Consider the following 24,085-nt stretch of genomic DNA (forward strand, 5'->3'; position numbering starts at 1 on the left):
TAACATGTTATTAAATATTTATTAATATTGACATTAATAAATGGAGAATAAATTCCACAACGGCTTACCATACATCTATAAAATAATGTTTACAAATATCTGTCTTGAAACGGTCCCTATTAAACTCTTGTCAAGTGAGATAATTTGGCTATGAAAGCAGACAACAGATAATTTTTTGGTTTCTGTGCTTGGATTACAATATTTTACGAATAATGGCACAAAGAAGTATACAACCTGATTTAGCCAGGGAGAGGACTAAGGCTTCGTTCGATACTGAAAACTTAACAAACTTCTTGTATGGCGGAAAGGAAAAAGTGAGAAGGAAAAGACATCTAGGTTTGCATGGATTAGGATATGATAACTTTACTTTAGATTTTCCTCGATCTTAAAAGAGTTGATATCTATATTTTTTGTGCGATTCCTAATTTGAAAACATTTAGATATTATGTATTAATCAAATAATTTTCAATAGAAATTTTCAGCTTGGGGTCACAACGTAGGACGTCGTATATACAAGATGTATACAATGTAGAACGTCGAGGTCAGGGTGTAGAGTGTAGACGTGACAGTCGTCATACTATGCATGTACTTGAATACCACAATCTTTTCATGATAATTGTGCATCATTGGAGCAGAGAATTCACTTTTTACGAAAGTGAATATTTAGTAAGACCTGTGGCTGTGCATATGTACTGGGACTCAGTTTGGATAGCACTCACTTATAGTCTGAATTTGCACTGACCCAGCCACCCTCCTCTTTTTTCATTTGAATGTTTGAGCCCAACCTGACATCAATATCTAAATGAAAAAGCGGAAGGTTGCATGCATATGGTCAGAGTAAAGGACGAGGTACAATAAGGGCCGTTTTTGGCCCCCCCCTCTTCAAATAACTTCATATATTCCATATTAAAAGGCAAGGTATAGTAGCCCTCCAAAGTGACAACTTTTTCTTGTTTATGAAAATCTTTGGTTGCCTAGCAACGGATTTTAATGTACACCATGACACTTGGGAAAAACCCTTCTTAATTTCAGATATTGGCCAATATCAATGGATTACGTCCTGTTATGACAATATATGACAAGTACCTTAATGTGGAGTAATTAATTTGATTTTGTAAATGGCATTTACAACAGAGAATCAAATTTTTCCCCCGAAAACCCATTTGTTTTGCATAGCAACCATTCATTTTCATGGCAACCAACTATCATTTCTTTCATGTTGCCTATATATTTTTATTGAGTGTTAAACAATGTATTTCATTACATCAGTTTTACTAAAATAATATAAACTCAAATTTATATTGTAAAAAACTATACCTAGGAACAAGGTCTTCCATGGTTACCCAAAAGATTACATAGCAACCATTAATTATCATAGCAACAACCAATTATTGTGATATATTTTCACATGTTCTAAAATGAATAAAGCTTTATGATGTATTTTTATAAGATCACTATCTAAAGTTATAATTCTATTATTCAAAACCAAACCAGGCAACATTGGTTTCCATGGTGATCAGAAAAAGAAATCTCCATAGCAACCATGAGTATATTATGTCAATAATGGTTATATCTAATTATATGCTGACAACATTCTTTTTTATTGGGGAAGATAATATCACATGGACTAGAAAACTGCAAATTCTTGAATATTGTTTTGTAGAGCTATAAGAGACATGCAATACATGTATCATATACATCTTATAGTATGTAGATTTCCAAAGATGCATATGCTTCATTAAACTTCATTTTAAAAACTCATTGATCATGTTCATAATAACAAGTATGGGTCAATCACTTAAATGTATATAGTTCATAAAAATGTTAAAATTGACTCAATATTTAAGGCTGAATTATATGTCCCCTTGACCTTTGCATCTATGTATTTTGCTTATTTGAAAAAAGAAGGTTATGGAATAAATGTGCATGTACACGATACAGTGATACTCGAGAATTATACAACATATCAAGGAACGTCATATTTACATGCATTTGTTTAGCTTAGTTTATGTTTTGTTTGTTAGCTTTTTTGTTTTTTTTTATTGATTTTGTGTTAATACATTACTATTTTTCGTTTCTTGGAATACTGATAGACATTACAAATCTCTTGTTGAAGACAGAATTATTAAAAACGATTTGCTTCCGTGTTCTTTTATTTTATGCTAAATGTTTTCAGAGTTTGATACAATCATGTAATGTCTGAAATTCAGGATCATCAGCATAGAGTACTATTCAATGTAGGGGGGAATAAAAAAGCAATTCAGTATATAACACAATTTAATGTTTTGGATAAAGATAGGTTGGATACTTGAAAAAGACAGATACATGTATGGAAATAACGAAATAGGACTAAATTATCCCATAACAAACAGACGGACAGACAGAAAAACATTTTTGCCCGAAAATTAATTCCTCACAATATCTTTATAGCATTGTAGTCTACATGTAGCAGAAGTAAACAGCACAATACGGACAGATCGGGTGAAACCTATTACCCTCCATAAGTTCGTTTGCGAGAATAAAGAGATTCCGGGTCTCAAAGTATTTTATTTTTTGACGGACGGATGAACACCGGTATTTCTATGTCCTCAACAGTGGGGAGGCAAAGAAAAGCAATTAACTTTATATAGGCAATAACTCCTCTAATCATACATGAACTTTAAATAGTTAATTTAATTGTATTTCCACTATATGTGTAAAGGGGCTTTAATGTAAAACTGGGATATGCATTCTTAATCAATATCACTGACATGTCATTCCTCGATTGGTCCATCACTCTCTGATTCTGACTCTGTTTCAAACGGTGGCATATCTCTAGCATTGATAATAGAGTCGAAGAATCGACAAGATGGAATTGGTTGTTGTTGTCATCTACTATACCCTAGATACCAGTTAGTGGAAGGAATGTGCGCACAGCACCCTACAACTCGTGCACCAACTTTGCAGGTACAATACCAGCCTGTGATGTCGTCATCGCTGAACTAGATCCACAAACTATAGACCTATATACACGAGGAATGTCTCGATGACAATTTATCAAGCAAGTTGGGTCTATCCTTGCATGTTTGGAGAACATAGTTATCATCAGACAGATGACTCTCTGTATACCTTGGCGCTAGCTTGAGTTGGTATACACCCATAGTTATGTCTCTGATTAGTTGTAAGCTTAGCCTAGGAAAATCCAGCACATTTTCAGTCCGTTAACCTCTGTATAGACAGCCTTTTTCATGATAAGATTGTTCTCTTCTACAATTTGTTGTATACGGTTTGGTTGTTGTGCTCTTTCTATCATTATTTGCCCTAGTTTATCATTTCCGAAGTCATTAATCAAAGGAGCATGGAAGCAGTTTATCAAAGCTGCACAAATCCTTACAGAGTCTCCTATGTGAGGGACGAAATGGTTCGATACAACTTTGTCTAAAAAGCGCCATTGTTTAATTCGACCGTTGGCGCTCTCAACGACCCATCTTACTTTAGTGATAAGACGGGATGAATTAGTATCCTCTGTAGAGTGTTGCTTCTCCCCTTTTTTGATGTAACATGGCATCTCAACATTTAAGTTAATATTTTCAAGAAAGGTTTGAGCGTCTCTAAAACCTCTGTCTACGACTAAGATATCATCTCTTTAATCCACTGCTTTATGTCTTCTGCATTAGTTTGAAACATGTGTTTCGTAATTGATGCATCATTGTTATGAACGTCTGCAAAGTACGGGCCAAGCACACTCAAAATATAACCATCGGAACCAACTATTAGCATGGGCTTTACCAGAGGTCTGTTCTCATGCAAACTGTAGGTACGTTTCTGGAACTGGTGATATGAACTTTTTTGTATATAAATGTAAGTTCCGTCTAGGACCAATACAGCCACATCATCTTGATTACCAGCAAATAATGTTTTTGCTGTGGGTGTTGTGTGTTTTTCCACAAACTCAGCATAGCCCACGTGGTTGAATCCTAGAAATAATGGCACAAAGTTTCTGATAAAAGATTCCCGTGCAGCATGAACAGCTCTACGAATTTGATGTGATTTCAGGCTGAAGAGAGTTCCCAAGATTGCATTTGATAAGCCAGTTTGAAGCTTCACTAACAAAATGCCCAGCCACGTACGCACTGAACGTACACCGGAATTCCTCAAGTCTTTAACATGCAAGGCAACAACGTCAAACTGACATCTTTAAACATCGAGCGTGTTCTTGTGAGCAAATCATTTATGTCAGTTCTATTCAGAAATGTTGTCTGTGATGTTTCCTTCAAGACATGTAAATCATCTTGCTTAAAATATTTTCCTATTAAATGATTCGAGCAACATCTGCTATTTGTGGCAATAAAATATCCTTTATCAATAAACGCTTGAGTTTTAGCCTCGTTTCACACTACAGTCAAATGGTGTCTGCTGGTATTTTGCTTTTTGCACACTATACATCTGCGATGTGATTTTGCAGTTGAGGCTATCTGTAGTTAAATCGTTTTAGGACTTATATCAGATTCTGCTGTTTTAGTTCCCGTATCTTCATTTTCAAAATTATCATTCGCAACAATCACATCTTCGACCGAATTTGCCTTGATTTCGCGACGAACTCTAGTTCTGCATTTGGAACAAATTCTATTTGCATCATAAACACGTCTATTCAGAATTGTCTCTAAATGGGATCTGAGATTAGAATTTAATATAGCGCGTCAATCATTTTCCCTCAGATGTGTTTTTAAACATATGACACAGCTATAGTTTTGTTGAGTTGGCATGTCAGGATGAACTATAAAGATGCAAAGCACTCTATCAAAACAGTATTTTTTTAAATATTGTATTTAATTTTTCGAAACCAAAACACATAACTAGAAATTCTTTAAGGTTAGTAACACGTCTCCATTTTTTGTGTGCAAAAATCATATATTTAATCATAAGGTCATTAAAGTTCAGGGTTGACAGGAAACATCCATATTACGGAAAATATCGCCATAATGTGATCTATCAACATGCCAAATGTCAAAAGGACTAGTGTATCACAGGAACTAAAATTTCAAGCTGAGGGCGTACCAGGGCCTGATTGAGACACTTTGAAAAAAGGGGTTGCCATCTGAGGTTCTTCAGAAAAAGGGGGTACTTGGACATCTTTCGCCATTTCAGTGTTCTAGGATTCCTATATCTCGTTACCCGGGGCAAGTAAAATATGGATCAGGGAAAGTTAGGTACTTAGTTACACGTTCCTGTGGCAAGTGAAAACTTATGTTCTAAGGATTTGTTTTGTAAGGAAAGCAGTCATTGACTGTGGGAAAGTTGATTTTATATGGATTTTTCCTGAGGAAACCTCAACTACTGAAAAAATCCTAGAAAACTGCATTTTTTTGTCAACTTTACACATAAAAATGACAAATTTTCTAATAAAAACGGTGTTGCCAATCCCCTGCACCCATTTCTGGATCTGCCACTGCATACCTGTTAACTCTCCCACATAAGTGTGGGGTGGGGAAACCCCACAAAATCAATGAAAAATTTGAATCTCCCACAGGAGAATGTAAGCTTTGTGGGAGGTTTTTTTTTTAATTACTATATTTTCTATAAAAAACACCTAACAATTTAATTTTTACATCAAATAATTGCTTTTAAATGAAAATCTTCAACATGAACAGTTCCTAAGGTTAACAGGTATGTCAGCTTGACATTTTTATAATTGATTGTTCATTTAATACTTTAATCACTGCTCAAATACAAAGTCTTTTATTACATACATGTGTATACATTTGTACTATAGAACTAAATGTGTCTGATGGATTAAGGTTTCCTTGGTCTATAGCCAGAGTGTCCATTTAGTCCAAAGATTCATAATATAATGGTTCATTAGATGGAATGTTCATGATTATTCGTTAGTCCACAGGTCCATTAGTCCATGGGTTCATTGTTCCAAAGGTTCACTTGTCTAAAGATTTATGAAGAGTCTGAAAACAACCTATAAACATGGGAGATATTTAAACTATGCATTGGTTTTTATATACTTGTAATTAAATCCTGGTCCTTTCCCAATGTTTTTTGAGAGCTTAATAAGAAAGAACAAACATCTCTGTTTCTAAGATAATATACAGTGTATAAATCATCTGATGAGATGAAAATAAAAATGTGATACTGCTTATTTTCAGAAAATATTGCAGTGCAAGATCCACACTTCAAAACATTCAAACCATGGGCCTTCTGTGGTCCAGAGGAGAAGTACGATATGGCTCTGGGAAAACATATGTATATAGAAGAGAAGTTGAGAGAGATGGGAATCGTTGACGTAAAGGAGAGGCAGTTTTATATCGAGTGAGTATAGTGCTTAGAGCACTACTAGTTACTGACTTGTTAATTGTTCTAACTTACATTGATTTACTTGGTCCATTTCAGGTGACTGATTTGTTGTTTGTGCAAACTCACGTAGTCGTAGAAACAATATGTATATAATTTACTAAGACCCCTACAAGTCACTCGCCAGATGCTTGTTAAAGATCACATGGAATCAATATATTTTATTTATTTAGGCTAATAAAAGTTATTAAATGGTTGCTAATTTAGACTATAAGTTACTCACCTTGGGCATCTGGAACAGGGTTATGTTGCTACAAGATTGAAGTCATCACTACAGAATTTTTATGGTCGGTGTCATGAATTCATGGGTTGTTACAGTGTATTCATCTGCACCATAAAAACTGATTTGTTCAATGTGTCATAGTTTTCCTGTCCTCTTTCGTCTACCCAGGACTTGACTTTTTATGAGCAACTCGGCGGTTGTTTCTAGAAAAGCAGAGGATGCCTACTCTGCCAGAGCACCTGGTCCATGCTCCCAGTTTTTAGTGGAGACCGAGTTGCTCATTTGGTTTTGTTACTTTGTATGTATGATTTTAGTTACTTAATGTTCTTTGTTGTGTTTGTCTGTTTTCCATGTCTGGTCTTTGTCCCTGGATTACATTCTTCTGATTTCCACTAGAATCTTTGTTCCCCTGATTACTCTTTGACTTGTTCAAATATACATAGAAACAATATATATATATAATTTACTTAAGTCATTACATGTGACTTACCTGCTCTGCTACTAGTTCAAATTCACACAGAAACAATAAATATATTTATAATTTACTTAAGTCATTACATGTGACTTACCTGCTCTGCTACTTAATTAAGTTCAAATTCACACAGAAACAATAAATATATTTATAATTTACTTAAGTCATTACATGTGACTTACCTGCTCTGCTACTTAATTAAGTTCAAATTCACACAGAAACAATATATTTAATGTGGAACTATTTTTTTTTCAAGTTCTTTTTTATTTTTTTGATTTTTAGTTAATGACACTTTGTTATGATGTTAAACATGTATGTTTTAACCTGCATCACTAATGGTGAAAGCAGGTCTAGCTGGACTGTCCTACTGTCTGTCTGTGTGTTTGTCACAATAAATTGTTTTTCCATAGAAAGTTTGCTATTTGAGTCTATAATACTTGTTTATATATTTCATTACCAGGCGTCGATTTCACAAAAAGTTGTTAGTGTAAAGTTGATCGTAAGTGATGACGTCATAACCTAAAATAGTATTGTGACATCACAATTTATGATCAATTTCACACTTACGATTTTTTGTGAAAAGGACTGCTGGGCCTTTTCTAGAAAGGATTTTGAATGAAACATACATGTAATAGATCATCTTACTACGTAACATTTTTATTGTGACCCTACGTTGCATGAGTCTTAATCAGTTTCATAAATCATTATACATTTACCTCCACAAAGAAAGTTTAATGGTATATAATATATAGGAATCACCCTCTCTGTCTCTATCTATCCATCTATCCATTCTTCTGTCAATATTTCTTGTAAGCACAGCTCCTGCTAAACCATGCTAACTAACCATGCAAGGGATGTCCATGAAATTTAATAATAGGGAAGTTTGGGCATCATTTGTAAATGTGCATGGAGGAATATAGTTACTGTTTGAGCTTGCTTACAGTATTTTTTAATTTAGTTTCAGATTAATTACTGAGATATTTTTTATTTCTTTGATTTTCAGCAATAGGGTTTTAGGAGAATTTTAAGGAAGGATTAATTTGACTTGATTTGACTTATATTTTATGAAATCAAGCTTTGGGTGCTCTAACTCTTACTTACCCTAGTTAGCTCCCTTTAGGTGTTCATTATGTGTATTAAATTCATTTTTGAAAGGATCTGATTTCATAAAACATATTCTGTTACTACATGCAGTGTTATGAGTTTATTTATTGCATATCATTCTAACAAGCAGGCAGGTGGTGTTAGACTTGATGATTTTTGCAGGACTTTTTTTTGCTAAAAAATGTGCTTAACACATCTTAAATAATAATGCTGCATGACAATAATGTAATGTAAATAAAATTGTGGGATGATATTACAATGTTAAGACCCATTTGCTTGCACTTTGGGGTAGGCAGTGATCATGATTGACATATATACTTTGGCAAGGTATGACTTGGTGTAGAAAAAAAAATTTCCTCATAAAAAATTATGTTGGGCATGCACAATGATTACTCTAAAGTTAAGATAAAAGAATCTATTTCAGTTTATTTTCAAGCGATTAAATATAATCTCATTTTCTTGATTGTCCTCTTTTAAGTGTATGGTGGTCATTCCTGGAGGTACATTGAATGCATTTTAAAAATAAATAAAAAGTTACCAAATTTTTGTATGGACCTGTAAATGTTACAATAAGATCTGCATGATTGTTACATGGATTAGTAGAACACTTTATTTTTTATAGTTGTGCTGCACCGAACGAACCGAACCCTCTAGGAGTACATAATGGAATGTTTGTACCAACCATTGAGAAGCAGGGGACCCCAGAACAGAAGAAAAGATGGCTGCCACTGATTGAAAAGAAAAAGATGTTTGGGACATATGCCCAGACAGAACTGGGACATGGTAATTTTGTAGTATACGTTTATGTAAAAATATGACCATTAGTTCCCATTGTTACTATTACCCAAAGACATTGACCTAATTCAGCATGGGCACTCCCTAGTCCTGGCTAGGCCAAGTCATACAAAAGACTTTAAAATTGGTAGTCACTGCTTTTCTGCCAACAATACAGAATATTGGAGATATTATTACCCATGGTAGATTTGGAGTCAGAATAATGTGCCAGAATGTGACAGGCTGCTGTAAAATAAAAATAAAGAAATGTCTCTGCATGTCGGACTAGTAAAAAGCAGGGTTCATTTGACTGATCATTTGTTCTCATCTTGATACACATAAAATAGTTATACTGTAGGATATTAAACCAATCAATCAATCGTTGACCTGTCCCTAGACATGTCATTCCATGGTATAAGGTACAGAATATGCAGCATGATCATATCTAGTCATGAGCAGCTCTAGTCATGGCTTTTTCATTATTATATGAAGTAGTAAGTAGCAGTCTTTAAAAGTCTATAAAATTCTGACAAGAGGTGATTCATGGATTTTAAAAAAGCCATCAAATTCACTTTTATTAGCTCACCTAGCCTTAAAATGCCATGTGCGCTTTTGTCATCACTTAGTGGCCCTTGTCGTCTGTTGTTAACTTTTCTTTAAATATCTTCTCCCATAAAACTGCTATGTGGATTATTACCAAACTTGGTTACCAGCATGCTTAGGGTATTTACTTTTAAAATTTCATTGATTATGTAGATCAAACCTAAAACCTGGTTGCCATTGCTAATTTTAGACCACAGAGGTCAAGTCATCAATTTCTATATACCGGTATATTTCAAAAACAATAAGAGATATTGGAAAATAAATGTGTCTGACACTCTTTAACTTGAAGAGCTCTGCAAAACTCTGTAATGCATCAAAGTTTTTGGGTGACTGCTTGATAGAGTTGTTAGTCTTGAATTTTGCAGTTTTTAGCCGATATTGTGAAAACTATAATAGATAGAAAAAAAATTTGCAATTGATGAAATTATCCTTATTATATAAGGCCTACAAAGATGGGTAAAAGTTGGAGGACAACTCCTTGTTGGAGGTATTGCCCTTAAAGGCCAAATGTAATGTTTTTTTTGTAGTTTAATATAAAAATTAAGTATGAAATGGGCATTTTGCAAGAGTTATCTTTTTTTATTTAATTTGATTTGATTGATTTTTGTGGGAGATAAAATATATGATTTTTCTCAAAAATACAGATCTGAATACAGAAAGGACGATCGTTATGTAAAAATATACAATTATATCGTGTATTTAGATTAAAATATAACTTTTTTGTATATGCATTTTAAGTGTTTGTTTAAACCCTATATCACCTACCCTATATCACACTTCTAGATCTATATCGCCTACCCTATATCACACCTTGATAGCTATATCGCATACCGAATATCACACCCCTTCACAGACCATACTTGAAGTATAGTTGAAATATATGATATAATGACCATGACATGTTAAAATCTGTATCACATGCTGTATCAACCCTGGACCTATATTATTCTGCGGGCCAGTGGCCATTGGGGTGATATAGGAGTCTCTGGTTGATGCAGCATGTGATACAGGTTTTGACATGTAATATTCAGTATGTAGCATATATATAGTGAGAAAAAGTATTGGTTGTACGGTTAGCATATATAGTGAGAAAAAGTATTGGTTGTACAGTGGGTTATCCCCTTAACCATAAGCAGTGTCTGAATTTTCTATTAACTGGTACACAATTAATACTTTTCAGAGATAAGAATTATAGAGAAAAGCAATGTTACGGCAATCCTGACTATAAAGTCAATACAAAAAAAGCGTGATGTCTCATCCTTTTCTGAATTATAAAAAAATATTGAAATAAGTACCGGTACTAAGGAGAGGCAGGAATTTTAGGTGAACTAATCTAGATTCCTTGTGATTTCATCAAAGAGATTGTTTTAAGTTAATGTTTCCATGTATTGATATTTAATATGATTTTAGGCTTTGTCTATAAGGGCAAAGGTTTTTGTACTCAATTTAATACTTTTTTCATGTACAACATATTTGGTATGGGTGACAGCCAGATTTCTGAGTTCACCTGCTATACCTTGGATTTAAGGTTCAAACTATCACTTCTGAATTATGTATGTCATTTCCAACAAAAGAATTTTGAACCATTCATATTTGAGACCCCCTATTATATATATTTGGGAAGTTGTTGAAGCTTCTCTCCCTAATATGCCTATTGTTGATACAGGAACATTCATACGGGGGTTAGAGACCACGGCAACCTATGATCCCAAGACGAGAGAGTTCGTTATAAACAGTCCAACACTGACCTCTATGAAGTATTGGCCTGGTGGTTGTAAGTAACTAGTGTAGAGTTAATAATAATGTAAATGTAATAGAAAAATGGGAGGTAACTCTAATTAAAAAATAAATTTAAAAAATGATTATTTCCTCCTTTTAAAATATGAGCTAAAAAGTTGATATTTCATGTTTTGAAGATATGATTTATATATTCTGTAGAAAGTCTAGGATTGTTTTGTCAGTATTGTCAAATAAAATATTCCAAATGTCGATTTCATAAGAATTTACTCCCCTTGGTTTACAGGCTATACAAATGTACTTGGAGAAATTCATACTTTTTCCCTGCTCCCTATAGACAGAAATTAAAAAATAAATGTTTACAATAATTAGTAATCGGCAGTTCATGCACACAGATTTAAGAAGGGAGTCTTTGGTATTTTGTGGCCATACATTATTTTAATTCTTAGCTATGGTTGGTAAATATTCAACAAATATATGTTTTAATTGAATCAGACAAATTTATAAATAAAAATATTTGAAAAAAATGAGTTTCATTAAGTTACATCATTAACTCTGTTTTGCATTAATTGAAAGCATTAGTATTTTCCTGACAAATTTTAAAAGTTTTTTTCCTATCTGACAGGTGAACCATATGGTCATTAGTGGATTGCACATTTTAGGGAGCTTCGCAAAAGATGAGGAAAGGCATGATAAATTTTAGAATTTTGTGTTGTTTTTAGGTTATTTAAAATCTTACTTCTCAGTTTTACTATCTGTTTTTACTATAGTGGGCTTGTCAACTAATCACTGTATAATAGCAGCCCAGCTGTATACTCAAGGAAAGTGTCATGGACTACACATGTTTATGGTACAGATAAGGAACATGAAAGACCACTCGCCTATGCCAGGTTTGTAAATGGACCAATCTGATATATTTATGTTTTCTGTCATCAATTGAGTTTCATTGCTCAAAAAACATCATTTTTGATTAATTCATGATATTGTTCAAATGCTATTCTCTCAATAGCTAAAGTATCACTTTGACTCATACTTTCCCAATTTTACATAATGATCTAACTCTGTTTTAACAATATAAATTTAAAATTTTTACAGGTTTTGAAATTCCTACTTTTTAAAACTAGTAATGATATAGACCCTATTGTGTTAACTGTGAGGTAGTCAATGAGCTTGCCTAAAATATACTACTAAGGTATAGGGCTTGGGATAGAATTTTTTTTCAAGGAAGTAAATATTAAGCATGCTTGTCAACTATCCTGCAAGGTCTGTTATAAAATGAGTCACTATCAAATTCAATACCAAAGTAGTATTATCTGTACATGTATAGTTTTCCTTCAATTAATTAATCTTATACGAGCATTTAAATGTCAAAATGACGTTGCAAAATATTGTATCTTTTCAACTTTAAATAATTTGTTCTGTATTTGGAAGGGTTATTTATAATTATATGACATATTAGTCACATGTTTCAACTAATTAAATATTTTGTTAAATCTTGTTAAGATAGAATATTAGTTGATTGTTGGAAGATTTTTATTTTTGTCAACACAATGTAGCCAAAATCTCTTGAAAAGAAAAAGTAATGAATTCAAGTGTTTTTTCCCATTATGGAAAAAAATTGGTCCTATTTTTGTACTAGAATCTTGGTTCCCTTGATTACTCTTTGCACTAAGGTTTAATGTGAAAAAAATGTTTGTATGGATAAATCCCCAAGGTTGTCTTGCTGGTGAAGTAAATCCCCAAGGTTGTCCTGCTAGTAAAGTAAATCCCCAAGGTTGTCTTGCTGGTGTAGTAAATCCCCAAGGTTGTCCTGCTAGTGAAGTAAGCACACATTTTACTAGATATTATGCTAAATAATTTTGCTCACTTTATTTTCAGGGCTGAAATTTGATATAAAATCGAACATACCCATTTGATTGAGATGAAATGCACTTTTTCTCCCCGTCTTTAAAATGTCTGACTCAATCTTTTCAAATAAAAAATGTTAGATAAATTGAATGTAGTGTAAATACATAAATTGCAATTAATTACCATATATATGTACATGTATATTTTTTTCAGGTGTAGAAGTTGGAGTTATAGGAACTAAGTTTGGATACAATACTAATGATAATGGTTTTCTAAGATTATCTAAAGTCAGAATTCCCAGAGAGAACATGCTGATGAGATTTTCTCAGGTTATAGCAGTACTAATTGTTTACAATTGTTGAATAATCATTAGAGGAAAATTAAATTTAATATGAGGAAGGCATTTGCCTTAAGTACGAGCGAAACATTTACATTTTGTAGTACTGGTTCCTTTTTAAATAAAATAGATTTCATGTCATTTACCATTTTTTGCTAAATATGATTTAGGATAATTTCATTTGTGGGAGCTGGAAAAAGATATTCCAAATATTTGTTATTTTAGTAGTCAAATAGTTCAGAGATCGGGGAAGCATGCATTGTGTTTGCACAACCACTTTTTTTTTTTAAATGTTCAAGGAGTTCCAATCAAATTACATGTGGGTCTTTGGAACATTTTGTATAGCAGGTTCAAAGCTTCAATATATGGAGACGTGGCATTTAGCTTTGACAAAAGTTTCTCAACATGTAACGAAATGTAATACATGTTTTATTGGAAACCTAAGAGAGATATCGACCATATCTCATTTGAGTATTCCATAAAACATGACTTCCCATATACTGAACTGCCATAATTGTGTAATATATGGCACTGGCCTCAGTCATGGATGACAGTACAAACAAGGCCTCTTCGAGTTATGGCGGCATTACATCTGTGCACATTCCAGAGAGGAGATTGAACAATGGAGCACAACTCACCTGTTGGTGTCACAATTGTGCTCACCACTTGTTTGAAAAATACATTTTTCATCTTAATAGATTTATTTTAATATCATGTAAAAATGATTCACATTATAAATACCTTATGAACTATTTTTGCCTATGTACAATCATTATTTCCCTTTTCCACAATTTATGAAGCCACTTCAAGTGCCATTCTATGAACTTTTATTTACCAAAATCTATAGATATATAGTGTAAAAGTATTAATTTTTGCATATTCTATCAAGTGAACATATTCACAGGTATCAATTTTCGCAGTTTCAAAAAATATTTAGTGTTATATAGTGTTTAGCGTAGGCTGGTGTCAAAGATTTTTAAAAATGCTTATTAGCTTTTTCTAGTGTATCATTTACATGTAGGTTATAGAAGGGTGTTCATTAAGCCAAAGACTTCCAAAATGATGTATATTTGAATGATACATTACTGTAAAAGTGGTACCAGCCTTTTTTTTGTGGTCACAAAATATCCACCCAAAAAACCCGAACATGAATCTTTCGTTGTTTTATTTGTTAATAGGTTAAATAGTGCGACTACAAAATTTTCAACTATATGCAAACTATTTCATGTTAACAGTAATCCTATTTCATATTTTATTTAGGTTTTAGAAGATGGAACTTTCATCAAGCCAAAGAACTCCAAACTAGCGTATGGTACAATGGTGCTTATTAGAGTCTTTATAGTATTAAACACATCAGTAACGCTGGCCAAGGCTTGTACCATTTCTATACGATACAGTGCAGTTCGTAGACAAACAGAAATCAAACCTGGGTAAGACTTCCCGAGGTGGATCCCATTTTCTGAATAGGGGGCACTGACTGGCCTAAATGGGGGTTTCGGCCCCAAATGATTTCCAGTTTTTATACCCAGCCACATAAAGTGGTGAGGTATTATGTGATACCGATGTGATAACTTTGTAAAGCTATTGAGTATCTTTTAAAAAAATAAACAAATCAAGTATAAATTTTTTAATATTAAAAATATTAGATAAAACACAATGTGGTTGGGTATCATTCCCTATTATTTCTGTTAACATGTTTAATATTATACTTGTTTTACATTTGTAGAGTACAACTTACAATTTATTATAAACTTTGCATCAGCCAGCCTTCAAAGGCTTACGAAACACTGTCAGTTTAATGGTCAAACTTTTAATACAAGTAAAGATGTTAATTTAATGCATGATTGTCAAATGATAAAACAAGGGAAATAAGCTTCTTTCAACATATGTTTATTTGTTAGCTGGTGAATTATTTTGATGTTTGAGGTGGCAGACCTAGGTCAATAAATCAGTGATATGTTTATACCATATTCAGTTTCACTGAAGCTTATCAAGCTTTCATTTGAAACAGAATGAAATCAATCCAAGTTACTTTGATGCTAACATGATATTGATGTTAAATGCTTAATACAAACGTTTCAGTGATTTGTAAGAGTTGTGTCCCATAACTACAGTAAATAATAGTAATAATAGACTACATCATTTGCAGATGAGTAAAATACAAATGTAGTAACAATGTATTTTGATTGTAGTGGCGAAGAACAGCTAATTCTGAACTATCAAACCCAGCAGTATAGACTATTTCCACTATTAGCCTCAGCCTACTGCCTTAGAATGTCAGGTGATAGTATCTATAACAGATATTTAGACATTAACAAACAAATTGAACAAGGCAATACAGAAGATTTAGCAGAGGTTAGTTTTAAATAAAAATGAGTTCTATCAGAAATTGATCAAAGATTAATAGAACTAGTTTCTGTTCATTTAAATAAGTGATTTACTTATAATATTTATGGAGGGGCACAATCATTGACCACAGACAGGTCTCATCATTCTGAACATTTTTACCCTATGTCAGAATTTGACTAAACCTAACGGTTTTGGAGATATATGGGATCCCTAATATCTATTTTTAGTAACAGTGGCCATGCTTTTCAATGGATCAAAAATCCCCACATTAATAAATTCTATGCAGAATACCCTAAGGAACATTCATACTATAATAAATTTCTATTCAACTTTAATTATATGTATTACATAATGTAATATGGTGTGTATTCCTTAAACAGATGTGTTTGTACACATGTACAAAGTAATCAAAGTTTTAAAATCATATTTGCAAAAGAAAATAGTTGCTGCAGTGTTGCTTCCAATATTAATTTGCAAGAAAGCTTATTATTGTTTGTAATCATGATTAAATATCATTGTCTTTTAACTTTTTCTTGGTTCAGAAGAGCAGTTTAATATGTCAGCTAAGAACCATTAACAAAGGTTTTATATGAAAAAAGGCTAATTTGATTGAAGTATTATTCCTAATTCTTCTAATTGGCAGATTGACAAATTAAAGAAAGGAGGGACTCTTTTATATGCTTGCATGGACTATAGATTATGTAAATGTGATCATTCCAAACATTCCAACGCCCTATGAGTGAAACTTGGGGGTGATACATGTAGATATGTTGAAATACAGTATATGCTAAAGACAATGAAAAGTATCACCGTCTAATTAAAATTATTCCCTTCAATTTTTATTTGCTTTCCAGTAGTCAAACAGAAAAAAAAATGCAAGGACTAATTTTTATTAGACTGAAAAACATCACTAATAAAAAAGACAGATCATACAAATCACTTTCAGACATCAGATTGAGCAGGTTACGATATATATTACTTTTAACCCTGTCCAAAATGTCTGCTCCATTCCTGGTCAGATTGAACAGGTTATATATTACATTTAACCCTGTCCAAAATGTCTACTCCATACCTGGTCAGATTGTACAGGTTATATGTTACATTTAACCTTGTCTAAACTATCTACTCCATACCTGGTCAGATTGAACATGTTATATACCTGGTCAGATTGTATAGGTTATTTATTACATTTAACCCCGTCTTAAATGTCTACTTCACACCTGGTCAGGTTGAACAAGTTATTACATTTAACCCTGTCCAAAATGTTTCCTCAATACCTGGTCAGATTGTACAGGTTATATATTACATTTGAACTTGTCTTAACTGTCTACTCTATACCTGGACAGATTGAACAGGTTATGTATTACATTTAACCCTGACTTAACTGTCTACTCCATACCTGGTCAGATTGAACAGGTTATGTATTACATTTAACACTGTCTTAACTGTCTACTCCATACCTGTTCAGATTGAACAGGTTATGTATTACATTTAGCCCTGTCTAAAATGTTTACTCCATACCTCAACATGTTACCTGATAACCAGACTACGGCAGTTTTGTTAATAAATGTATGATCCTTTTTATAACCTTAGTTTCCATGCATTTTGAACTTGAATTTTTCATAATCACTTTGTCTTAGTAAAACTTCATTGTGGGAAAAACTACCCCATATTGTTAATAAAAATATGAAACAGTTAATTGTTATCTGAAATATGTATTAGTTGAAAATCAGTACCATATCGTTTGTACATGTATATACATGTAGTACTATTGTATACCATTTTTAATCAGTATGTATATTTAATTTACCATTTTATATCATTGTAGCTGCATGCTTTGTCAGCTGGGCTGATGGCCTTCTGTGCCTATATCTGTTGTGATGGATTGCATATACCATTTAATATCATTGTAGCTCCATGCTTTGTCAGCTGGGCTGAAGGCTTTCAGTTCCTATGTCTGTTGTAATGGTATAGAAACCTGCCGATTGTGCTGTGGAGGACATGGTTATTCACATGCCAGTGGTCTGCCTAAAATCTATCAGACTATATCTCCTTCCTGTACCTATGAAGGGGAGAATACTGTGATGCTTCTTCAGGCAGCTAGGTAAGGAAATAGTTGTCTGGCAAATTAATGACCGTTTTTCTTGGCAAAATTTGTTGACCTTGACATATGAGACCCTTTGGCATGATTTGCCTTTTGTAATCATCATTTTTATTCTCTTTTTTATTTAATATATAGTCTTGGAGTAATGAAGTGAATTTACAAAAAAATTGACAGAAAAAGACAAGTTATAAACAAGTTATAATTCAGTGTACTGTTGATCAAAATCCAAATATTCAGTATTTAAACTATAGGTACAAATTAAAGATATATGATTCATACTTGGATTAATTTTTTAGCCATTTAAAAAAAATTATGTGGGAAACTTTAGGAGGCAACCTAAGGATAACAATATTGCCGACTGGATGTTCATTTCTCAGAATTTTATTTGGACCCCCTCCCCTTTTGCAGCAAATAGAGGTAGCTATAAATTTATTGTTCTTCCATTACACATTGTAACTTCTATTTTTATACCATATATTGGATAGAGTTTAGAAAATTTTCTGAACATCAATATATAAGGTAAATGGATGTACTTTATACAGTAAACTATTAGAATAAAGCTCAATTAAATTTTGTGATTAGATAATTCTTTATATTCAGGTATCTAATGAAATGTTATTCCAAAGCTCTCCAAGGACAGCAGCTACCAACATTTGTCCAATATATAGGTCAGAAGTTAGAACCAAAATCCTATATGACTGAAGAAGTGTCCTTGAACTGTATGCTGAAGGCATATGAACACAGAGCTGCAAGGTAAACATGATAAATATTTAAGCCAAATGTGGAAAGCCATATTTCATAGCTGGTGGTGTGGAAAAGCCAAAATATAGAAATACTGCTGTGAATTTTCGTTGTTTTCGTGGGTAGGCCAAACCACAAAATTTGGTTCCGAAAAAAAGGAGATTTCCATTGAAGTGTATAATGAAAAAAAACTCACAACAACGAATTCAAGAATCCACATACTTGTGTTTCTTCCCTTATCCACAAAAATTGGTCTCCACAAATTAAAGTACTTTCACAGTATGTCCAAGAAACTATCAATCAAACAGATAAAAAGAACAAAAAAGAACACATTCTAGTCTTTAAAAGCAGATAATATAAGTTTGTATTTCATAAATATATATATATTGGCTTTTAGAACTTTTTAATTAAACTTATTAATTGCAATTGTGCTGTTGGTCATTTGTTTGTTTATTCTTCTTTATGAGACCTTGTTTTATTTTGACATTTTTAATTTATATTTCCTGCAAATCTATCACAGCCAAAGTATATATTGACACTTATTAGGTTTCAAGGCTTTGAATATGTGAAGTGAAATCTGATTCTACATTCAAATTCAAATTCAAATTTTTTATTGATGATGTTGCCATATTCTGGCATATATCATACACAAACATTACAATACATAGAAGATATAAAACACATTCAAGTAAACACGATTGGTAATATAAGAATACAAAAGTCATTGCATGAAAGTTTCAAACATAATTAAAAGTTTTAATGTGCCTGTACTGTCCTGTCATTTTTTCTAATATCATTTGCTTCTTTTATAAATTTGCCGATTGATTTAGTAGTACTATGGTTATTTGGATTGGACAGTTCCCTGATGAGTTTTGGATCTGCAGTAACTGATTCAAAAATGTTAAAAAAAATAATCCTCCTCTAAAGCATATCATATTAAGGACATATCAAAATAAAATGAATTTCATTTTCAACTTTTGATTTGCAGAAGCGTCTGTCATTTGGTGTCTTATTATAACGACCGACTTCTATTTCTAAAGTATGAGCACTTATTCTGATTTTTGTTAGTTCTGCTCTTAAAATTCTAGGAAAAGAAAATTTGAGGTAATTTTGTAGTTCAAAATTACTTGTATTATAGATGGTGCTATAAAAGTAAATTTTCTTTGTTTCTTATCTTTATTATTTTAAAAATTCATTCTAATTTTATTTATGTAATACTCTTCAAGTTTTTTTCTGTATTTCTTTTTCTGATGTATTTTGGGATGTTAATCCAAGTTTTCTTTTCAGAAATTCAACAGTCTTGCACATAGATGATTTTAAATTATTATTTTCTAAAAAAGCAGATCTCAAAGGGAGTTGCCACCATCATCTTTTTTCTCAATGTCTAACAATCTGTTGTACTATTTAAACATAAGATAATATGCCCTACAAGAGACTGGATGTAAACCCAATTCAGTATGAACACCTATATTTGAATCTTTACTATGGACACCTAGAATATTTTTCAGGATCATGTTTTGAACTTTTTCAAATGGTAAGTTGTCTTGATTTTCTAGGTTGGTATGAAAATCACTTATCCATATTTCTGACCTATATGTGATTATTGCTAAAATAATACTATCATAAAGTTTCAGTCAAATCTTAGGTGAAAAATTTTCATTTAATGCTAGTTTAGATTTTAGAGCATAAAAAGCTTTGCATGCTCTCTTTGCTAAAGGTTCTCCAGCTGGTTTTAAAGATCCATTGCTTTTTATACTTATTCCAAGGTAATTGTATTCTTTTACTATTTCTAATTCTTCATTTCCAAAATAGAGTCCCATTGTTTTGGGGTCTATTTATCGATTTGAGAAAACCATAATTTTTGTTTCATTAGAGTTTATTTCAAGTTTACAGTCATTGCAAAAACGATATAGTGTATCTAAACAGCATTGGAGACCTTTGTAGAGATAGATGATACTATTGGGTCTAAGTCTGATTATGTTAAAGTGGAGTTAATTTAGGAACATTTGGTGTCTGCATTGCTTTAAATTTGACATCTATTTACAATTATTTTTTTATGCTCACAGACTTGTACAATCAGCAGCAAAGAGCATGCAGTCCCTCATTCAGGCAGGAAAACCACAGCATGAGGCTTGGAATGGTAGTTCTGTTCAGCTCATGTGGGCTGCTAATGTAAGTAGGTCAAAAACATTGTCCCAAGAGCTCAGTAACTTTTCGTATTTTGACAACAATGTTGCTTGGTTGAAATGATTCTGCTTTTAGTCTTTCTTTCTTTCAAATCGTATTTTGAATCTAAAACATAATATACCTGAGCTGCTTACTACTTTTAAATACAGTGAAAAATATTTAGATATCTGTAGTCGAAGTTTTCAACTTAGTTGAAGACTAGTGGAAATCGTATTGCCAAATCTTAATTTTTACATTAACAAAAAACTTTCCAGTTTTCTATCATAAATTTCAATGCCTATAGAAGTCTTTTATTCTTGTACATATATTTATATGTTAGGCCCATTGCCACCTGTTTTCTATGAAGACATTTATGGAAACAATCCAGAGCCCTAAGCTAGAGCCCAGGACAGCAATGGTACTGAAGTCCCTTTGTCAATTATATGCAGTTCATGGTATTCTTGAAAATCTTGGAGAATTTGTTCAGGTACCGTGATTATCACTATGTAAGATGTAAGAATAATTCATTACTTTCAAAAATTTACCTTAGCACCAATATGATATGCTGTTTTGTTTGTCAAAAAAGGTATTATTATCCTGTTTTGTTTTTCTGTTATCTTTTCTTTGATACTGTTTCTTATTATGTTCAACTTCTGAGAAACTATATTCCTTTCGCTTTTTACCCTTTGACCTTAAGGACCCACTTCTATGGAAATGCAAGTCAATTGATCGCAATTTTGTTTCCCCGATTTGCCAAATACTGATAACTTAGTGGCATAAAAAAAAACTGTCGAAAATTTAAAATTGCATGCCATGCGCTATTCTCTTGAAAGAAATGTAGAAGTAAAATTTTACTGCGTTTTTTTAGGGATAGTACTTGTTTTCAAATTGATATATACTTACTGTACTTGTATACTGCAGGATGGGTTTTTGAGTGGAATCCAAGTGAGCTACCTCCAGAAAAGATTATGGGCCCTATTTGAGGAGATCAGACCTAATGCTGTTGCCTTAGTTGATGCCTTTGATTTTTCAGACATGTCCTTAGACAGCTGTTTAGGACGATATGATGGACAGGTCTACCAAGCTTTGTATGACTACGCTAAGTCCGCTCCTATGAATGCAGAAGAGGTAATTACAGTGAAAGTCATCTTACCCAAACCTGTATCAGTTACTATGCATTTTGAAGTAGTGTAAACTTTTCACTTACCTTTACCAAATAATCGTTAAATCTGACAGAGTTGTAGTTTTGTAGGTACAAAAAAAGGGAAATCAATGAGGATAAATCAATGCATGGATTACAAAAAGGACAATAGATGATGAAATAAAAGCGTAACGCAAAATAAAATCTGAAAGTACACACAGAAAAATCTACTGTACAAATCTCACTGTAAACTAGAAATGAACACAAGGGCTCTGGAAATTGTGTTCAATAACAGTTTCAGTTTGACTGGTTTCTCTGTATTTTAAATAAATTCTAATTTCATAATGGACACTTTTTACTCAGATGGCATATTCTTATTTTCTTTATATACAAACAAATCAAGTTATGATGTGATGTCAACTTCATAATTACAATGTAAAATCTCATATAGACATTTGTGGGCTGAACTGACTGTCACCAAATTATATTGGATTGGGCTTTTAGTTAAACATGTAACAGGAACAAGAAATAATATTTTTCAACAATATATTGGCTCGAGTGTTGAGTGTTGGGCATGAAATAGAAACAAGAAATAATATTTTTCTACAATATATTGGCTTTGGTATTAAGCAAGAAATAGGAATAAGAAACAATATGGAATGCCTATTTTCCAACTTTGCCTTATTAAATTATGGCGTTTTAATATGCCATTTTCTTCAAAAGTGGTGCATTTAAAAAATTTGATGTTGACTATTTTGAAAATTTTATTGCTGAATTTTGCAATCAAGATCAATGCATTAACATCTTCATGTATGAAGTTAAATGAATAAGTTTGATTAAATGTGTGATTATTTTCAGGTCCACAGTACTTACTACAAACACTTGAAGCCCTTGATGCATCCAGAATCCAGCTCAGATAACATGAAATATGCTAAGTTATAAATAGACATGATAAATTCATAGTTTGTGATGACATTTTTTTTTACTGTGATAACGTTTTTGTATTTTGACTCTTTTCAGAATTTAAACGCAATAATTAGCAACATAGATTTTTATTTTTTTTATATAAACAGATGCGACAAGTGGTGACTTTAAGTCTTGAGTTATTCTTTTGATTTTTTATACTCAATTGCTGCTTAAATTACCTCCTACACTATGTAACTTAAGAATGGAAGTAGATATTGATTCTTTGTTAACGAAGGTCATGCTACAATTTGTAACATTCTATGACACTTCATGATTGTTGTATTGTTTTTCTGATATATGATCATTGTTGATAAGATTTACAATATTTTATTTTTGTTACTAAGACGTACCTGGTATTCTTGTTGAGTTGTTGTCATTGTTGTGCAAAATTTATATAGTTGATTTTATAAAGATGAAAATTTTGCACATCAGGTATACATTGATCACTCTTAGTGCATGTAATAGGTCAATTAGTTCAGTGATTTTTCTTCTATTTCTCAACCTTTGAATTCATATGCAAGAATCAATTTTTGGCAAAGATCACATTTCATTAGCATATTTTAAATTCCTTTAAAATTTTCAATGAGATTCCATACAACTGGTTGCTCATATTGTTATGCAAATGCAAAGGGAGATCAACCAATCAAAGTGACTTGTACGTATACATCATTTGCATATTGTATCATCCTTTCATGCGCTTGTTTAAAAAATGTGTGTTAATTCATTTTTTTGTTGATAATTTCTGGTTGCAGATATTTTTATATTGTTAGTCTTTTATTTTCAAATTAATGCAATAGCAATGCAGCTTTTGATACAATCAGAAATAAAATTTTATAATAATTGGATGTCTTTTACTTATTGTTTTTAACTCTTGTAGAATAATGAACAACTACACATATCAAAAGCACCCTGTCTATATATTTCCCTGTCGCAATGTGTAAGGGGACTTAGAAATACTGGTCTCTTTGTGTGAATCTGTAGATGCAACTCCTCCGAGACTGCTGAATAATTTTTTTTCTAACTTTGTAGGTTTGTTAGTACCAGTAACCAAATGTACTTGATCATATTCAATCACCATTTTGATTTGGCAAATTTTATGGGAGTTATGCAACTTCATTGATTTTTTACATGGTTCACTATAGGAACACTTTGTGGACGCAACTCCTTGGATACCGTTAAAC

General features: G+C 32.4%; 1 protein-coding gene and 1 pseudogene across 1 annotated transcript; one reads left to right on the plus strand and one right to left on the minus strand.

The window, feature by feature from the left end:
• Positions 1-120: 120 nt before the first annotated feature.
• LOC148626419 (peroxisomal acyl-coenzyme A oxidase 1-like) lies at positions 121-23,749 on the plus strand. Its single transcript, XM_088570394.1, has 14 exons — positions 121-336; positions 6,135-6,297; positions 8,761-8,921; positions 11,182-11,289; positions 12,023-12,142; positions 13,314-13,429; positions 14,698-14,867; positions 15,630-15,792; positions 17,700-17,890; positions 18,491-18,643; positions 20,698-20,803; positions 21,138-21,284; positions 21,719-21,925; positions 22,797-23,749. Exons 1-14 carry the CDS (start codon positions 213-215, stop codon positions 22,878-22,880), a joined length of 2,013 nt encoding a protein of 670 aa, XP_088426520.1. The 5' UTR covers positions 121-212; the 3' UTR covers positions 22,881-23,749.
• Positions 2,675-4,745, minus strand: LOC148626420 (uncharacterized; annotated as a pseudogene).
• Positions 23,750-24,085: the final 336 nt, after the last annotated feature.

The sequence above is a fragment of the Perna viridis genome, chromosome 2 (genome assembly GCF_037379345.1).
Source record: "Perna viridis isolate PV_CMFRI_1.1 ecotype Kerala chromosome 2, ASM3737934v1, whole genome shotgun sequence".
Taxonomy (NCBI): domain Eukaryota; kingdom Metazoa; phylum Mollusca; class Bivalvia; order Mytilida; family Mytilidae; genus Perna; species Perna viridis.

What these genes read in the sequence shown, in the direction of transcription:
- LOC148626419 (XM_088570394.1), top strand. Translation starts at nt 213, where the DNA reads ATGGCACAAAGAAGTATACAACCTGATTTAGCCAGGGAGAGGACTAAG. An exon ending in CCAGACAGAACTGGGACATG is followed by an intron (nt 8,922 to 11,181) that starts GTAATTTTGTAG and finishes TTGTTGATACAG; the next exon opens with GAACATTCATACGGGGGTTA. An exon ending in ATGCTTCTTCAGGCAGCTAG is followed by an intron (nt 17,891 to 18,490) that starts GTAAGGAAATAG and finishes CTTTATATTCAG; the next exon opens with GTATCTAATGAAATGTTATT.